The sequence below is a fragment of the Cottoperca gobio genome, chromosome 21 (genome assembly GCF_900634415.1).
Source record: "Cottoperca gobio chromosome 21, fCotGob3.1, whole genome shotgun sequence".
Lineage (NCBI taxonomy): Eukaryota > Metazoa > Chordata > Actinopteri > Perciformes > Bovichtidae > Cottoperca > Cottoperca gobio.
This window is the reverse complement of record NC_041375.1, coordinates 9,684,382-9,705,105: the sequence shown is the minus strand read 5'-3', so window position 1 is coordinate 9,705,105 and position 20,724 is coordinate 9,684,382. Positions and strand designations below refer to the sequence as shown.

Here is a 20,724-nt window from a genome sequence, read left to right as displayed (position 1 = left end):
GAGTCCACTAAGCCTCGTCCCCCTTAGTTACTGTCGAGGTATTCCAGGTATACCAGTCTGCACTGATTACTTGATTGATTAGACGAGCAAGAATAATGATAAGAAATAACGAGTGGGTTTGATAAACATGACGGTATCTCAGGTAACAAGTTTAGCTGGTGTTGTAAAAACCTCAATTTCCCTAAATCCAATAGATCGGGCCAAAGCTGCTAACATTAGCCTTATTAAGTTAATTACGTTTTTGGTCCATCAGCCAAATGGCTCGTTAATGTTCAAAATGTACCAGCCACTCAATACAATACCATTGTTTCTTTTTAGCTGTGAGTGATGCAAATCTTTGTGCTCTGCTTGCAATACTACACCCGTCAGTGAAGAAACTAAAGAATGATTGATTGATCTGTTCTAGACAAAGCAGAAAAGCAGTGAATGAGGGAGTAATTCCAGTCATTGCCAAAGTCTGAAAGCTCCTCACACCCACAAAACAAGTACAGCTTGTTATGGTGCATGTTGGCATAAGGAATTTTCACGTTGTGTTACTCGCACAAGTTTAACCGCGGAATCATTTGTGTTTACTCGCGTCGCTCGCGCAAACAGTTAAGCAGTTATTCATGACTAGAAAGACAAGCATACCAAAATGAACTTGGTGTGATTTTTGAGTCAAATGATTGTTTTTCTAAATGTGTTAAATGATGCACAATAATACTTGTGAATTAAAGAAGGAAACAAAGAATGAATGGAGAGTATACCTACTTTAGGTAGAAGATTGTACGTAGCTCCCCATGCTTTGTTATGGTGTTTGTTCATTAAGCATCACGTATAGATGAGAGCCTTCTAAAAGTAGCTGTTTGGCCGTTCCTCATTAATCCATGTTGACCTAAATGTTTGTATAAGTAATTAGTGCATGGGCAATGTTAGTCCATCATAGAGCGATGCAACTATAAGTTTCTCCTGCCCATGCCCTCAACTGTTGTCTTTGCTTTTTGCAAAACAAACAAAACAATGTGCCATTGTCTTTAGCAGCTGATTTAACGTAGGTGTTTGTCTTCCCTGCTGAGATAAATACACGCTCCTGATTGGAGCCGCTTGTGTTAAGGTCTAGATTCATGTTTGAAACTAATTGGGTTGTTGCAGGGTAAGCTGGTGATAAGGTCTCAAAAATTGTAGTTGTTTCAGCACTATACAGGTATTATTATCTTAAAGCAGCAAGTTCAACCAAACCCTCAGGCTCTTATCACACCGTTGCAAAGCAGATGTGTGCCTTATTTCCTCGATCCCTCTTATGGAGATAAAGTGTCATTAAGTTGGAACCCCTGAGAGTTTTCCGACCTGTATATGAGCATTTTTTGAAGCAGCACTGAATACGATTTTGGTTTTGTGCTTGAACCCACTTCAACACTTCTTTTTATTTTACTTATAGCTGATCATTGTAAATGTAACACACACAAACAATGACAATTTCTTTTGACAGTGAATTGTTTCCCACTCTGTGTCTCCTTTCAAAGCTCACCACTTTAGTTACATCAACACATCAGAATCTTAAGAAGCTTTAAGGATGTTTTGAGGAAATAAGGCCCTAGTTTGACTGCATCACATGTAATTTAATTTAAATTCATGACTTTATTGGCTGCAACAGGCAACACATTCTCATTTCTGCATTGTTTCCTGGCAGCTGGCAGCAATACCGTTTTTGTCTCCTGTATGGATGTAGGCGACTTCACCTTCACATCAGCTTTGTGCTTTTGACAGCGTATTATGTGTTTTGATGCAGTCCTGAGTGTGATGTGAATTTGAATGGGATGTGTACAAAGACTTGCCTGTTAGGGAGAGAATGATCCAGACTGACAGAGAGATGATTTGAGTCTGTCGCCAACCATTCCCTTTCAAGTCTGCCCTTGAATCAATCACACACACACACACACACACACACACACACACACACACACACACACACACACACACACACACACACACACACACACACACAGCAGTGCCTCTTTCTTGAGTGACTCGACTGAGAGACTCGTTGCATTTTAATTGATTCCCCCGCAGGTTCTCTGGCCACAGTGCTGATCTGCTGATCTTAGCCTTCCAAATACAATCAGTGTTTCCTTACCTTAAAAAATCAGGACAGAGCAAGACAATAAAGCATACAATATAGAATATATTTTCAGAAACACATGTGTAATATTTTACTTTTCTCAGAAATTATCTAAATAATAGAGAAAATATTACATAAACTTTGTAACACGCTCATAAACCACCGCTGACTTGTTCTAGCCTTTTGTGCTACAAGTCACCCAATGTGTGTTAACTATGATATCTACAAAGAATCCATGGCTGCCTGTGGTAAAGCAATGCAGCTGGCAAGAAAGGATTACTTTTCTAAGATTATCACAGAGAATGTTGGAAATTCTAGAAAATTATTCTCGACTATTAACCAGCTACTGAACACTGCCCCCACCCCTCCATAGTCCTCTGCATCAAAGTGTGAAGAACTCGCATTATTCCTCAATAATAAAATAACTTCAATCAGAGCCAGCATCACTTATGATGCAGACACAGAGAACATCTACAAACATTGTGATGTAACCATGGGAACATTCACCTGCATCACATTAACTGAGCTTCATAAAACTGTGATGAATGTAACTCCTCCACCTCTTGTGTTGACCTGATACCTACAGCATTCTTTAAGCGGATATTCGAGAGCATTTCAAGTCACGTCCTAAATATTATAAACACGTCTCTTCTAACGGGCATCTTCCCAGACGTCTTCAAAACAGCCGTTATAAAACCCTTGCTAAAGAAACCTAACCTAGACAGTAATACGCTGACCAACTACAGGCCAATATCTAACCTTCCATTCATCAGCAAAATACTAGAAAAAATTGTCTCAGTCCAAATAAACTTCTTTCTTAAAGAAAACAACATCCTGGAGGAATTTCAATCAGGCTTCAGAGCATGCCACAGCACCGAAACTGCTCTGACTAAAATAATTAGTGACCTCAGACTAAACTCTGACACAAATAAGGTCTCAATTCTTATCCTACTAGACCTGAGCGCAGCATTTGACACGATCGACCATGACATCCTAATTAATCGTCTAGAAAAATTGGTTGGTCTTTCTGACTGTGTATTAAACTGGTTCAGAACATATATCAAAGGGAGAAAGTAGTTTGTCAGGCTTGGAGATCATGTGTCAGAGAAGCATGATGCCCACTTTGGAGTTCCACAAGGGAGCTGCCTCGGTCCATTACTGTTCTCCCTATACATGCTCCCACTGGGCGACATCATTAGAGAACACAATGTGTGCTTCCATAGCTACGCGGATGACACACAACTGTACATCTCTGCTGAACCAAATGATGCTACAGCTGTTAACTCCATCACCACCTGTCTGTCAGCAATAAATAAATGGATGAGCAATCATTTCTTAAAGTTAAATGAGAACAAAACTGAAATCCTACTAGTAGGTCCTGTAACAAAAAGAGAGATGATGCTGAATAACATGGGGAAACTTACTCCTTTGATTAAACCTGAAGTTACAAGTCTTGGTGTTATCATAGACTCAGCTCTAAGCTTTAAATCCCACATAAACAAGGTGACAAAAACATCCTTCTTCCACCTTAGAAATATAGCTCAAATCAGACAATTTATAAATCAAAAGGATGCTGAAAAACTAATCCATACTTTCATCTCAAGCTGACTCGATTACTGTAATGCACTCTTTACCGGCCTCCCAAAAAAAACAACAGAGAGACTTCAGCTCATCCAAAACGCTGCAGCGAGGCTGCTGACTAGAACCAAGAGGAGAGACCACATCAGTCCAGTGTTAGCCGCTCTACACTGGCTTCCAGTAACTTTTAGAATTGACTTTAAGGTCCTCCTTCTTGTATACAAAGCCCTAAACGGAACAGCACCAAGTTACACTGCCAACTCTAATAAACTATGTGCCCCCAAGAACATTACGATCATCCACTACTGCTTTATTAAATGTTCCCAGAAACATTCAAAAGAAAATCGGGGATGCAGCCTTTATCAATTATGCACCAAAGCTATGGAACACTTTACCTGCAGACATTAGAGAGGCAAGCTCGCTCAATATCTTCAAAAGTAAACTGAAGACATATCTCTTTACTTTAGCCTTTTAATAGTGATATTTTATATCTCTTTACTTTAGCCTTTTAATAGTGATATTTCATATATTTTTATGGTGAATTATTACTGGTTTAACATTGAATGTGTGTAAAGGTAACTGAGATAAATTTCAGAGTGTGTATTTTTGAAAAACTTGAGATCAAATAGACTGTTTTACCACGGGAAAAAGAGGAAGTTTCTCTGATAAATGTGTTTACATGTTCTTTACATAATTAGTGGAAAAGTGAAAGATTAAAGAATATATTGGAGAAAAACTGTCTTTAACCGATAGGTTTCATAAAACTTAACAAACAGGGGTTTGTTTATGAAGCGGGCTTTAACCAAGATTTTGCCACTTTGGACTCACGGAGACGTCTGTGTTTTATACGTTAAAAGGTCAATAAAGAGGTTGACACTGTAAACGTAAATAATGGGTAGCAAAGGGAGTAAACCAGCTGAAGGGCCATAGGGGCCCATCGTTGATCTCATACTTTCAAAATATTCTGCTATTTTTATAATGATACTTCAGACTCATTTACATCAACACTGTGATTATTGTACTGTAAATGCTCTTATTCTGTCTAATCTGGTACTAATTGTTATGTTTTTGCTGTGAAGCACTTTGGGCTGCAATTATTGTATGAACGGTGCTATTTAAATAAAGATTATTATTATTATTATTATTATTATTATTATTATTATTATTATTATTATTATTATTATTATTATTATTATTATTCAAAGGAGAAATACATTGACTACTGGACTAAGTGGACAGGCTGTTGCTCATGCTCATTGTATTACCACAGGTCAAAAACTGATTTTCTCTGTGTGGTGGCTCAACGTGGGCGCATGAGCACAAGAGGCCTCCCAGTAAGCTCCAATATTTGGTGTTTGCCTTTCTTCTTTTCTTGTTTTTCCCTCACTGATGTCGTTTTGTCGATTTAGATGGTAGGGAGAAAAAGAGACAAACGGAGAGACAGAATGGAAATCAATTGGAAAATTCCTATTTGACATCTTTTTTCCAGGCAAAGTGGTCCATCATGAAGTGTTCAAATGTAACCTTGTGAAATGTTGTTTTCAGTGAGAACCTTAAATAAATACAGTTGTTTGAAGAAGATATTTTCACAGAAATATAAAATAGATATCAGAGAGGGAATTATGACCTGTTTAACTTCTGAACACTACTTTTAAGCAGCTTATATTACACAGTTTAACTACTACTGCCAATATCTTTTTCAAAACACATATTTAAATAAAATAAAATAATTTATTTGGTATAGAATTGGGTATTGAGAAATGTGGAATTTCACCGGTATTGGTATGGACTACTTCAATTCTAGTATTTTGAGATTCTTAAAAGCAGTACCTTGGAGGGACTATGGAAAATATTTGTCATTGTTTTGTGTCGATTACTTGAACATTTTTAGTGAGATTTCTTCTCCATATCAGTGGGTGGATCGGAAAGAAAATATTTAGGCATTCACACATTAACATGATATGAAGACAAGAAATTGAAGTGTGTGTGTGTGTGTGTGTGTGTGTGTGTGTGTGTGTGTGTGTGTGTGTGTGTGTGTGTGTGTGTGTGTGTGTGTGTACCATTATTTTGAGCTTCCTTGCCTAAGTCGAAGCTGTGCAGCGCTTTATACTTTATACTGTCGGGGGCATACGCAGTTAATTGCGTAGGATATTCTTAGGGAGCCACCTTAAATGTAATGATTAAATAACAAACTGTGGGCATTAAATATCCTGTTTTCCCTGCGGAACAAACATAAAAATATCGTCTAATATAATGAAAAATACATTCAGACAAATCTACGAATTCCACATATTTTACAATACAAGCCAATAAATTGTCATTTTCCTTGAAGAATGTTTTAAAAAGTATACATGATTACAAAATAACTGATTTTGTGTATTTTTAAATATATATTTTAAATGTAATTGAAAGTCATGATATGATGAAGATATCAGTGTTTTTTATATTATGCAGAACATTGTACATATAAAATCTATAACTCGTGTACAGCATTAGATCTACTGTTGCATGCAGTGTATGTTTACATGTAATACTGAGCCAATCCAGAATGCACCCAGAATATGTATTCAGTGTAAAACAAGTGCAGCCATGAAAAATACTTTAAATTATTATTTTTTATTTTATTTATAAAAGTTAAGATTTTTTTTCAAACATGACTGAAGCGGAACTTTTGCTAAGGTCATGAGCTGTCTTGAGTCTCTCCTCCTCAGTGCACCTGAGATCTGTTCAATTCACCATATATATCAGAGTGCATGGCTGCTGCTGCTGCTGCTGCTGCTGGAGATATGATAAGTCAGTCTAGCAAGACTGTCTGGATGTTTCCGCAATGTTGCTTTCAGAGTTCATTGTGAAACTGAAATGAGATGTGCTCACACTGCATACTATCAATCTTTTGGATTTCTGATTGACTTCTCTCGCATATCTGAAATACGCAAAACATTACTGAACACAGCTTGTTTGTGTGGATTCTAGCTGCACACTATGTTTTTATCATTTAGTAATAATGCTTTTCTAATTTGTGACAAGTGCAAACATTTAACTTATAATTTCATCTTTACAAATTTTAAACAAATCAACGCCTTTGTATTCAGAGGATTTGCAAATAGTTATGTTGTCCAAATTAACATAGATGGATCTGAAAACACATATATATATGTGAAAATATCTTCTGTGTCCAGACTGAAAATCCCAAACTACAGGAGAGCAACTAAATCTCCTTTTCTTCCTCCTCCTCCTCCTCTCAGCCCGGTTACTCTGCAGCAGGTTAAACCTTCATTCTGTTTCCTCCTACTCTCTATGATTACTCATATTGTGTTTCATTAAAACTGAACAGACAATTTGTTCTCTTTGACTATTTTTACTGCATTGTCAGATGACTGCACTGAAATATTTGATTGTGGCTCATAAATGTTACACAATCCCCTCGCCCTGAGCTGTTTGCAAGGTGTGGGTAGCCATTGATCCCCGATGGGACACTGCGAGGGCATCATACGTTTTGTTTTGGAACACTACTACAACACGGAACATCGAAATGGTCTCGTACATTAAATGATGAGAAATTGAAGTAAACGTTCTACAGGTAGACAAAGTAAAAGCCCCCCCGATGTTTGAAGACATAAAGGGTAATTGCTTCAGTCACATGAGTAGGTACTGAAAAAAGTAGTATTTGAGGATAAAAGATGTACGCTAATATGTTAGCTTATATTTTACTTTCTAACTCTATAAGGTGTAATGTGCTTTACAAGAATAACGTAGTTGGCAGTTAGCGAGACATAATGGGATCATTTTGATCATCGCAGGACTGGTCATATGTGGATCTGCGCTGTACCTCGAGCTATGTTGGCAACACTGTGAATTCTGAACATGTAGCGATTAAATTACTGCTACTGTACCAGATCCAACTGGCTCTGTGTTCATGTTGTGTCATATCCCCCTCGTGCTGAGTTCCACCTGCTTTGAAGGATGTGCTTGGGGATTTTACTTCCTCTGGTAGCTATACCTGTTTTCTAACCAAACTGCCACCCTCAGTAAATACAGTATTCTTGAGCATGGGTATAATGTTAGGATGTGTTGTTTAGTACACATTGGGAAATTAATAATTCATTATAAAAATGATATGCCAGCGGCTGTGGAATGTAAGCTTTTGTTGTATGTTGATGATTATGCGTTATACTGGTATCTGGGAATGATGTCAGTGAGATTAAAAACACTAATTAGTAAAGAATTAGAAAGTGTGGCTCATTGTTAACAAGCTTTCAATACATTTGGGTAAAATGGAGTCAATCCTATTTGCAATAAGCTGTCGAGAACAAATATGTTGAACGTTCCTTGCAATGGGGCTGAAATTGTATCTCAGACAATTGTCTCATATTTAGGAACAATATTGTGACAGTCACTCTGTCACACTTAAGCTCCTATTGGTAGAACAACGCATTTCGACTTTTCTGTTAGGAAACTTTCCGTGTCATCATTGATAGACTTTCATTTGGTATTTTGCATGTTGTGCTTGGTACAGTGGTTTGACAGCTAAACTTGGGAACAAACTGCAGGTGATGCAAAAATAATATTATTCTGTATTTATGAACTGCATTCCCTCAAACTCATGTTGACAGTAATGGATTCAGAAGGGTAGGACTGCTGCCAGTACAGCTCAGGGTAGAACAACAGAAACTAAATCATTGCGTACAGTTTTATCAATAATGGGTATGCTCCTTAATATTCGTCTTCTCAGATAACAATGGGTTTTATGGACTTTTTCATGTTGAATGTCTTGTGCTTCGTTGTGTTGGAACTATGTTGGAACTAAGTGTTTACTCTTTTACATGTTGCCCTTTGGATACTTGTGTTTCTTCGTCTAATAAACCATAAATAAAATCAATCATTACTTACTAAGGAGGTACAAAAACTGCAAGAAAAAAACAACAAAATCAATCAATGTTTTAATTGCTATCTATCAGTTTTTCGCGATGGTGCCGTATGATTAGTATTTATATTGTTAGTTTATATGTATGCACATACTTAAGCCCAGTTGGTCGATGTTGCCACACATTTCAAATAGCAATTCAGTGTTTTATTTTTCCTCCTGACATGTCCTCTGAGGGCTTACAGGCGATCAACAATGTTACAAGTAGCCGAGGGTTGTATTTGTTGGATAGCACGAGCAAGTCGGAGGTATGCTACCAGTGGAACACCTTGCACAGACACGTCTGATGCACTGTATGTTTTGTACTGTTGTGTTATTTGTTGGTCTTGTGAAGCACATCATGATGCTTGCTCTAGAAAGATGATATAAATGAACTTACAGTGCTTACCTGCCATCTAGCAAACCTATTGGAACCTCTCTGCTCTTGTCTACATGTGAGACCGGCAACTTGCATTTACAAATGACAGATTTACAGTTTAGTAAAGTTTAATGAGCAAGTAATACTCTGTTACATCAAATAAATGTATTTGTTTTGGTTACAAACAGGATTAGGCTTGATATTAGAATATGATCTGCTCCGTTACTACATGATTTGCCTTAAAATAATTCAGCTTGTTTATACTTTGCCAAGACTAATGCAGTATTACAACAGTCCTGCAATAAATTCTACCTTTATGAATGTTGCAATGTTATGTTTTTGTTGTTTTGTTTGTTTGTTTTGTATTGCGTTACACTGAGAGGTCTTTCTTATATTTAGTCATTAAAATAAATAAAGTTGACAAAATAGAAACAACTCTACAATTAGAATGTGGTGGTGGTGGGGGGGGTCGGCAATCATCAAGCATCACACTGCACCTTTTTCAAATCCAGTCATCCTTTATAACCGGATTTGAAATCGCATCACATCGCATGCCTATACAAGGCCAGTGGCACAAGCAGCTTCTGTCCAACCACAGTTACTACATTAGAACCTAAAGTGTTGATCAGATGTTGTCTCTCACACTTATAATACTCCACATTCACTGAAACATAAATATGTACCATTTGCCTTCCACTTTGTTGTGCTCTCCTTGACTTTGTGATGTCATCAGACTGGGACGACCCGGAGTGGACTGCTACTGTCAGCATGAAAGCGGAGCAGCTGTTCTTCAACTGCAGTTCCTCATCAATGAGGTAAGCCTGATTCCATTTCAAAGCTTTCTTTATGCTGTGATTTTTTTTAAAAAGCTGCTCTTGTCACACAATGAAGCCTGAAGTCACTATCGTATCCACATGTGACCAGCAACATGTCCACTCCCTCGATCCAAATGTCCTCTCGCTGTGCGCCCTAACGTCTTCTACTCGGGGTTTTTACATTTAGCTGCTTATTGGAAGGAAGAATTAACCAATGCAATAGTATGTCCCTTTTTCTTGTTGTTTTGGTTGACAGTGGAGTTGAATTAATTGATTTAATAATGGAGTACAATATCTGTGGGATCAATTGATAAACGCAAAATAAGATGCTTTTTCCATAACTTTCTGACACCTGAAATACATTTGACCAACTTGCAAACAGAGGTCCTTCCTATTGAACGCTCACCCACATTTAGATGCGCAATTCACGGAGCAGGACGCAATCCATTCTTTGTTTGCATAAACTAACAATAACATTTTGCACCATTGCTATTGTTCTTTAATTCATTTAAAATGTAATGGATTGACATGAATTGATTTCTTTGTAATTGATGAAAAATGTCCCTATAATCTTTTTCTAAATCACCTATTGACTCTCAATTGTTAAATGTGGAGGTGCTGATGTACCTGTGCTCCAACAGCAGGAGACAAAACACTAAATAATGAACTATTTAAATGAAAGGATCATGTGAAGGTCAAGGACATTGATTGTTTTCCTGTCTGCCTTTTAAAAGCATTTTTCCGCAGTGCTTGTTTTTCTACAGACTGTTTACTAACAAAACACTGTCGGTGTATTGTAGAAAAAAAGGGCCTCTTGTAAGTTAAAGAGCAGAAGCCAAGTCCAACGGATGTCGAACACAAAGCGGTTTCTCTTTTTTGTTTTCTCTTTTATTCTGCTGTATTCTACGTGCTCTTCCTGCCTCTTTCAGCTCTTCTTCTTTGCCCACTCTATTTATTCTCAAGCCCACCTCTCAATCACTCATTGGCCTACTTGTGATGTGTCTGAGGCAAATGGAGGTGGATGGGCCTGAAGAGGGCTGGTTTTGTGTGACAGGTAATGACTTTGTATGCGTCTATGAGTATGTGTGTGGGTCTAAGTATGTGTGTCAGCACCCACATGTTTGTGTAAGAGTATCTCAACTATGTGTATCTGGGTTGTGGCACACATGCTACAACAGTATGGGGGTTCAAGTGCGTCTTGTTTATTTGCTGGGTTTGTAAAGCACTTGTGTTAGATTGATTCAGTATGTGTGTGTGCCACTGACACAGTTTTGTTTGTGCATATTTTCTTGTTGTATTTACAAATGAATATTTGCACTTTCATGTTTATTTGTGCACTTTATTACTTGGGTTTCTGCATGTGTTTGTTGTGTGCAAGCACACTCCCAAATGGTCTCTTTTATATTAACAAACCACGTATCACAGTGACTTCTGTGGGTCTTCTTATCGTTTGACAACGTGACTAATAGCAGTGCTGTATAGCAATGCCCTCTCTTGGATTCAGTGTGTGGGTTGTCGGCGGCCCTGCTAATGGTTGAGTTGCCAGCCTCTTGACATTCACTGAGGTGTAATGACTGATTCCTATTAGATGTGTTAACCCACGTAAGAGGCAACTTCTTGCAGGTGCCTGTGAATGATGAGCTTGTGGTTGTATTAAGCATGTTTGTCTTCTCTCACACAATTCAACATGAGTTGTCAATAGTTTTATTGTGCAGTCATAATCTCTTACCATGTCGTCCTCTTCAGCCTCTATCTCTTGCTATTTGATGAGGAGAATTACAATTTTATTTGTCTATCACTGTGCCAGTGTAGGGTATGAATAGGCTAATTAATGTGTTTGATTGCCTATTTTGAATTCATTATTTTTCTACATGAATAATACATCTACAGAGGCTGAGGGGGCTGCTGAGGGTTGGTGTTAGATGAGGTTGGATGGTGGTGGGGTGGCAGGTGGAGGGGGGAGAGGAAAGGAAAAGGTGAGAAGGATTTCTGTGTCGTGTTGAGCTGGATTGAAGGAGGCATCCAGCTCTGTAAAGATGTTTGTTTCACGTCATCTTGTATTTAGTATGTGGAAATCTCCAGAAAGGATGAGATAATTGATTGTAGTTACACAAAGTTTGATTTTAACAGTCTATACATCAATCAGACAACACTGACACAAACATCAAAAAGAATTTGAGATATTACTTCTTTAAAATTGATGAAAGGGACAAGAAATTGTATTTTCGAAGCACTTTGCCATCTGCTGCTAATGATGTACAGCAACAGTTATTGTGAATTTATTTAAGGAGCATTCAATATTTCCATTCCTCTTAATTGGTATGTTGAATAACGTTTTAAACAATGCCAGAGAAATCAAGTGCACAGGTGACTTTGTTATTGAATATTGTTAATGAAGCCCCTTTTCCTCCAACATTCTTTCTCACCTTTCTAGCAGAATTATTAATTTGTCTGAAGATAAACAAGCTTGTGATTTTTCCCAGGAATGTTACCACAGACACCCAGTTTGTAATTCTGCTTCATCAGTGGGCCATAAACTCAATCCCCATTGTGTTACCTCATTCTGCGATAGACTTCTCGAAAGATCTTCGAGATAATCATTTATGTCTTATATTCAGTGTTAAATCTGATTTCCTCTATATGTACAGAGGTATAGAGGACAAGGAAGCAGGAGAAGGACAGATGGAACACGTGTGTTAACACATCCAGGCAGCCAGACACACCTCATTAACCTTTGACACGACCCAAAATGACCTGAGATTGGAGAACTAAATTAGCTCACAGCAGCTGATGAACGAACACAGAGCGTAGTTAACTGCTACTTTTTCACTTGAAATGAAAATGTTCTGGTTTGTTTTTCTCATGTATGAAATCTACAACATGCAGTAGGCTAATTATTTTGATCAATATTGTGTTTAACACAAGTCGGCGTACTCATCGACTTTGGAAACATGCGTTTAGAAAGAACATTTCAAAGTTGAACGCGTCAGTCTGGAGCAAAATGAAAAGCTCTATGAAGAACTTTGTGCTCTTGATAACAGTTTAATCATATACACATGGGTTGTATAGCTATGAATGGTAATGACACGGGGGGGAAAAAAGCCATACCCACAAAGCATTGTAAAATAATAATAATAATAATAAATTGTATTTGTACAGCGCCTTTCAAAGGTAAAAGCAATCTCAAGGCAAAATGCAGGGCAACAACAAAAACAACAGACATAAGAGGTCACGGAAAGGCTTTTGTGAAAAGAAAGGTTTTTAGTTCCTTCTTGAAGGAGTCGGTGGCCTGTGGAGCCCTCAGGTGTTCTGGGAGGGAATTCCACAGGTGAGGAGCGGCTGAGCAGAAGTCCAGATCGCCCATGGTGCGGAGCTTGGTCCTGGGGGGGTGGAGCAAAGTTTTTTTAGAGGAGCGGAGGTTGTGTGTGGAGGTTTGTTGAGGGAGGAGTTCCTTGAGGTACGGAGGAGCATTTCCATGTATGCACTGATGGGTGAGTAGGGAGATTTTGTATTCGATCCTGAATGCGACAGGAAGCCAGTGGAGGGAGTGGAGAATGGATGTGATGTGGTTATATTTTCGCACCCTCATCAGGAGCCTAGCGGCGCTGTTCTGGATATATTGGAGCTTTTGAAGGCTCCCGCTTGGAATCCCGATGAGGAGAGCATTGCAGTAGTCCAACCTTGAGGAGACACAGGCGTGGACGAGTTGTTCTGCAACTGACAGGGAGAGTGTGGGGGGGAGTTTTGCAATGTTCCTGAGGTGGTAGAAGGAGGTCTTGCACAGATGTTTGATGTGGTTGTCAAAGGTCATATGAGGGTCAAATCTTACACCTAGGTTGGTGACTGATGGTCATAGGGGGATGTCTTGGCCAAAAAAGGTGATGTGGGTTATGGGGGAAGACTGGACCTGGTGTGGTGTGCCAACTAAAATAGCTTCTGTTTTTGAGCTATTTAGTTGAAGGAAATTTTCTTTCATCCAAGCCTTTATCTACTCAAGGCAGGTGCTCAATGATGATAGTGATGATGATGAAGATGTCGACAGTGGGGCTGCATGTGGCATTGGGTCGGTTTTTATATATAGCTGTGTGTCATCAGCGTAGCTATGGAATGGTATTCCATGCTGGCTGATGACACGGCCAAGGGGCAGAGTGTAGAGGGTGAACAGAGTGGGGCCGACAACCGACCCTTGAGGGACACCACAGGTTACTGGGTGTATCTGGGAACTTGCACCTCCCAAGGATACGTACTCTGTTCTTCCAGAGAGGTAGGACCTGGAACCAGCTCAGGGCGGAGTCAGAGAGTCCGATGGTGTAGTGGAGGCGCTGAAGGAGGATCTGATGGTCTGATGGGGAAAAGAAACGGGGTCTGTGTTTCAAGACGGGTTGGATGGGTTGCCGACATCGCTACACTGAGGACAGAATGCCCAATTTGACAGTTGCGCTGCGAGCAGGGGGAACAGTCCCTCCCTGCAAGGAAAGAGGACACATCTGGGAAGCATCCCTCCCGCTGGTCGCAGGGCACCCCATCGCTGTGTCTTGCAATTTCCCCTTGGCCCTGCTGACTGTTATTTAACTCATGCTGTGTACTGTACATGTGCCTGGTCGCCTCGCCTGTGTTGCCATCCAGACATCAAGATAACTATATAATATTGGAGTTGTGGACCCGGCTCTCCCCCTCCCTTTTCTCCCCCTCTGGTTTGATTTTTTTCATTAGCTGCTGCTCCACCTCCTCTCACTCCTTCAGGTGACAGAAACAAACTCCATCAGAGTAGGAAAGAATCTTTAAATCCATCCTTTTTTATAACTGCGAAATGAAAGTAAATATCAATTTTTCAAATGACCTGAGGATGCTGTTCTAGGGGCAAAGTAGAGCAATTCAAGTTCAAATTAATATTCCAGCAAAATAAATCTGTTCTGAACTAGTGCAATTATATTAGAACGACAAATAGAGTGTTACTAAAAGAGATTTATTATTTATTAATCTTAGTAAGGTGAAATAGGAAAAACAAGAAAATAAATTAAATGAAAGCCTGTATCAGACTTTTAAAATTAATTTCCTTTGCAGGTGCCAGGTAATCATCGGCACATTCCCATCAGTCAAATGTGACACGGCTAAAGAGAAGCTCATCCTTTCTATGTATGGAGAGATGGGCTTCAAACTCGATATGAGGCAGTAGGTGGAAAATGCTCAAATAATTATGTTCATTAAATCTTTCTGTTGTGTTGAATACATTTAGGAAGATCAAATATGCTTTACTCATAAACAAGGCTTCATTGCTCACTTTGCAAATAGGCTTTTGTGAATTAGCTGTCATGCTTTTACGTGAGATGTGAGAGTCACAGAGTCACAAGTGGCACAAAAAAGTGAAGGTCATTCCTACATATTTAGAACGTGGATGTGGGTGAGATAAAGAAAGGAATTAGTCACAGATGAAGTGTTTTTACCAGACAATGCTAAATCCTTCTACTGTCTGACTCTTCGGGTTTTCTACTTGCAAAACAGATGGCGATGCTGGAAATGCTTCCACTCACATACATACTGAAAGTCCACAGAATGCCCAACTCCTTCTACAGTGTTCATGCAGTTTCATTGCAGAAACATTATGCAACAAATATTTATGCTTTACAGGGTGAGAGATTCCACAATATGGAAATCATTGGGAAGAATGTTTTCACCCTCCCCTGCACTGTAAAGTCTTTAATCCCACGATTAAGTTTGTAATCTCAAGCTAATTCTCCCTGGGCTCCAGTCGTAGCAAAGCCGCACTGGGAATTTCACTGTAATTACAATCCTCAGAACTCGGAGACCAGCTGACATAATTTGAAAATAATTTTCCTCTCACAGTTTTCATCCAATTTCATATGAAGTCTGTGTGATTTTGCAATACAACAGTGCACACAATGATTTATTTCAACATACTGTACATACAAGTGTAACAGTTGTCTAAAATAATCTCTGATTAGAATCCATTGTGATGTCTATGTTATAATGGCTGGCATACTATAGCAGTTTAACACAAACACATGCTTTATAACTATGTTTCAATGTCTAACGTAATGTCATTTGTTGAACATGAAACCCCTGATTTTTTTATTATTATTTTTTCACAATTTGGGTGAATTATTTAATTGTAAGGGCAAAACATTTTGATTTCTTTATAAATGGATGGCTGGTTCAACAAAGTTTACTAAACTGCAACCGGTTACATGCACATATTTGTGTCTTGGTCTGGTGGTTAGGCTTCACAGTAAACATGGCATTATTGTATTCAGTGTTTATTCTTTGTGTCCCTCCATAAATAAACCGATAGATACAGTTCAACTATCAAATTCTTCTCCAGTGTACACATCCACATTCTCTTTCTCTTAAACCCTAGTTCATTGTCATGTGCACGTCTCTCCTTGTCATGATTTATATATTATGTAGTTCATTTAACAGTAAAACCCAATGTGCTCAAGTGCAGTTATTAATATTAAAGAAACTCTCAATTTTCCTCAACTGTAAACTTTTTCTTCTCTTTCTGTTTTCTTTGCTGTTGCTTATTGGTCTCTGCACTTAAATGTTCTAAATGCAAGAATACATTATCTGGAAAAGGGGCATTCTGGAAAATGTGGTTGGAGTAAGTTGAGGGAAAGCTATTTTAGACATTGTACTTATGCAGTTATACTTTATGTTATCATGACCTATTGTGACTAATTGATCAATCAATCGATAGACAAGTTGCCATCTATTTTATAATTGTTTTCTTTTCATGCAAAAGTGGCAGAAAAAGCTGTTTTCCTGCTTAAATCTGTTTTATATCATATTAAACTGAATCTCTCTCTGAAAGTCTTTTTGACTGACACATTTAATTTAAATACATCAACTTGGACTTTGTGGAACTAGGATGGACGTTTTTCCATATTCTTATAGACAAATCGATAAATCAAGAAAACGACCGCAAATTTCCATCGACAATGAAAATAATTGTCAGTCGCAGCCCTAGTACTGTAGATTGTTTGGATCTTAGGTCTTCTGTTTGTCTTGTGTGCCTTACAGCTATACTCTTGTGTTCAGTCTAATCAACCAGGACTACATAACTGAAGTTAATTCAAAAGGGTAAGGTGTCCTCTATGTCCCTATAATTATTCAGGACTGATATTTCCTTTTTTTGTTGTTTTACCTTAAGGGTGCGCTGGTCACAGCCTGTGCAGATGACACGCTTCACTTGTGGAATCTCCGCCAGAGGCGACCGGCTGTCCTTCATTCACTCAAATTCAACAGAGAGAGGTAAGAATTAATTCCCCTAGATAACACACACACAGGTACACCCTCACACACATCACACGCACACACTTTTCTCCAGTGAAAGATGGCTGTGACTGTCCGAGGTCAGGGAGAAGCTCCACAAAACCTCCCCATCTAGTCCTATACACAGTAATGGCCATAATACTGTATTGTGCATCCACTCATCTTTAGCACCTTGATATCAGCTCTGATCAGAGATCCAAAAGAGTTATCCCTTATTTCACATAAGTTATATATAGTGCTTTTAATAAATCACTGATGACACTAGGCAGTTCCCTCTGTCTGTGCTCCAGAAAGACCCCTACTCACGTGACATCTCAGACCACCCAGCATATACTGGCAGCTGAACCATCTCTCCACTGCAGCATCGGCAGCAGCCAGAGCTCTTCCACCAGGAAGACACATTTAATCAGTTCAATCTGGAAGACAGTGAAGCAGAGTGTTGACAGGACAAGGCCAGTTCCTCTGTCCTGTCTTTGCCTCTGATCCTTTTTCACACTGTCTGACAAACCTGAGAAAGAGGATCCGCTGGCTTGGAGCTCTCTCTTCTGTCTCAGCTGGCGACCCCTTCTGTCTTGTGAGCCACCCCCATGAATACCACCACAGGCTGTGACAGCTGACGTCCCAGTGGTTATTAGGCAGCTGAATCCATCTACTGTGTCTTTACATGTTGCCAAGAAAAACCTTGACACACATGATCCAGTTTTCACATGGTCGCTATAAACTGCCATCAGCAGAGAGAGCTTGTGGAATTTATATAGATATAGTTTTGTTGCCTTTTATTTGACAGTGTTGAAATGACAGGGAGAGAGAACGGGTTATGAAAGTCTAAAGACCAGAGTTGAACTGGTGGCGTTGCAGTTACATGGCAGGTGCCATAACCACTCTGCTACCAAGGCGTGCCAGCTGGTTGAATATTTTAACAAGATGTTGTGGCAGCTGCATCTGAATTGCATAATTATAGGCCAAATGAACAACATCTGCAAAGGTGTCTGTAATGCCAGAAGCCATGACATGGTTCACTTAATTGTTGGGGTCTGCAGATATAGATGACTTCCAGGAAGGAGCCAGGGAAATCCTTTCTTCTCAACTGGGTCAGATTTCATTAATTCTGAGCCCCCTCCACTTCCTTAAAGCAGACCAGATGTCTTCCATGTCTCTCTTTCTGGTTCTCTTTGTCATACTTCCTTATCCTGTGTATGAAAAGGCGAGGCTTTCCTGCTTTGTATAAGTCAGTTCATTTCAGTTTTATTCACAAACAGTTTAAATACAGAGAAATAATGGAGATACTATGTAAAATGGGAAACCCTGGTAAGCTATCTGAAGCTTGATAATAGGGGCCCATACAATACGCAGATCATTGTTTTAATATATGTTTAATAACACGTTGCCATCTCCTCTTTTGTAGAATATCAGTTCGTGGGATGTGGTGGTAAGCAATGGCTTTGCTCTTTGCTTTTCCCGACAGAGAACACTAAATCTCTGCTCTCCACCATTAAACTTTAATGGTAAACAATGGCCTCTAGATGCTGGTGCTTGGTTTTGGAGACATTTCCCCTCTTCGTTCCTTCGGAAAACCTTTGGGGCCTCTGGCCGTACACAGAAGGGACTCAGTTGATAAAAACAACGGTTGTGCCAAACGGTGCGATATGCTCAATTTCCTGCTTGAGCATTCTCAAAAACAGGTTGTTCACGCTGGGGGCGGCCACTGCAGTTGTTTAACTATCCAGATCACACATGCAAAGTCCACTATTTCTGTCTACAGGGCAAAATATCAAGCTATTGGTGTGTGGTGAAGGTGGCACTGCTGTGTCAGGGCAGCGGTTGTAAGTGTTTAAATTTGGGTAAACGGATAAAAACATTTAGCATTGTACCTGCACTAGTTTTAGCTAGAGCTCTTTAACTTGCTTCTTTGCCACACATGTTTAATTTAAGTGGACGCTGTTTATAATCCCTGTAGCAAGGCTTAGTCCGCTTGCAAGCAATAAGGCTTACAATAAGGCTTACAATACATAACCTATTTGACTGCATGTTACATTTAAAAATTGATCTGAGCGATAATGTGACATTGTTCACCTCATTATGTTTGAATGTTTTGCTCATTACACATTTCATAACCGCAGATTTGTTACACACAAAGAACAACACTGTTGGAGAATGGTATTAACTATTAGTAGTAAGATTCAAGTACTTGATTAAGGATATGCTAAACAAAGGAAGGTTATTTTTATTTTCAAAGAAAAGCCAAAGAATGAAAGAATGCTTTCAGAATTCGAGTGAAGAAACTTTCATATATACTGAAAGTATATTTGGAAAGATGTATTCACGGCAAAACGACTTTGAATTATTCCATTAACTTTACTCTAATGATCCCATTTATTGCTATACTCCTATCCCTATACTTTGTGGAAATGCTTAAGTGCTTCATATTGAAGTAGCACATATATAACAGATTTTGAATTTGAGATATTTTCTGTCTTTCTGCAAGAAAAACAGCCTATTCACTCCAACTAAAAATTGATTTCCACCTTGAAGCGTCTGTCGTGGGCAAGGACATTTCATGAATATGACTGCATCAGACTGAATATGATGGGAAAATATTGTGAATTCAAAAAGACCACAAAGCGAAGGATTTTGTTTTTCGTCTTTTTCTTCTTGTTGCAAAAGGCAGGGTCAGGGTGTTAATTAAAGTGTAACTTTTGATAAGTACATATAATATAAAAGCCAACTGAACCTGATTGCTAATACAAGGACTTCAGTGGTGTTCAAGGCATGATCACTCTCTACGGACACTTTCCATCACAAGAGAGCAAAAAGAATCTCAGTCCTGCTATACATAAAGCTCGACCAGGGGGACTTTCATAATGCAACAGAGCCTTGAAGGAAAATTGGCCCGAGGAGTTTATTGAATCCGTGTACTTTCTGCAAGTTGGTAAGGAAAGAAAAAGTAAACTAACATTTTCAACAGAATGTGAAAAACACACAAGCCCCTCCTGCCCAAGAACTGAATGTATTAGGAAGCGTTTTTCTAGACCAGAAGCTGTCAATCAGAACTGAACCCAGTATAATAATTTACACATCTAATAACATTTACAGTCTCTCACTTTGTTTTATGGCTATTTTTAATGATTTATGTTTTTTATTTTAATATTCTTGTGGTGTGCTTTTTCCGGATCTTATTATATATCATATAACTTTTGCTACTGCAACAACCTCCATACAGTAATCCTTTGTGAAGTCATCACATAGCAGTCCATATAAAACTGTCCACCTGAGCTTTTATGTTTTAGATTCATAGCCTAGCAGCTCTATCTATTGCTGTGTGATGCACATGCCCACACAAACACACAGGTAAAGGTTAGAAAAATGTTTTTGTATGAAATGTGTTCAAAACTACTTGTCCTTTGGTGCGCTGAGGTGGGAAGCAGAACCACTCGCTGATAGTGAATCATGCTCTGAGATAAAAGGAGAAAAAGGGCATCATAATTCATCCGTCAGAGGCTGGGCAGTGACTAGCCGTTTAGCTCTGTGTCTGAATATCTGACAATTACCACCCTAACACCCCCCATAATTCCCTAAGAATAACGTATGAATCACTGGAAACCGTGTAAGGAATTGTTTTGTGATAGCTGTCAGTATCTCGTGCCTGCCACCCCTCCTCCGC

The 20,724-nt window shown here is 39.0% G+C and overlaps 1 protein-coding gene across 9 annotated transcripts in view; it reads left to right on the top strand.

Annotated features, from left to right (window-relative positions):
• stxbp5l (syntaxin binding protein 5L) overlaps positions 1-20,724 on the top strand; it is a 130,738-nt gene that overhangs the window by 46,739 nt on the left and 63,275 nt on the right. For all 9 annotated transcript variants that reach the window (XM_029458617.1, XM_029458614.1, XM_029458612.1 and 6 more), the window contains exons 3-4: positions 9,692-9,773; positions 16,942-17,042. In XM_029458617.1, coding sequence (XP_029314477.1) covers positions 9,692-9,773; positions 16,942-17,042 — 183 coding nt within the window. The remainder of the gene's footprint in view (positions 1-9,691; positions 9,774-16,941; positions 17,043-20,724) is intronic.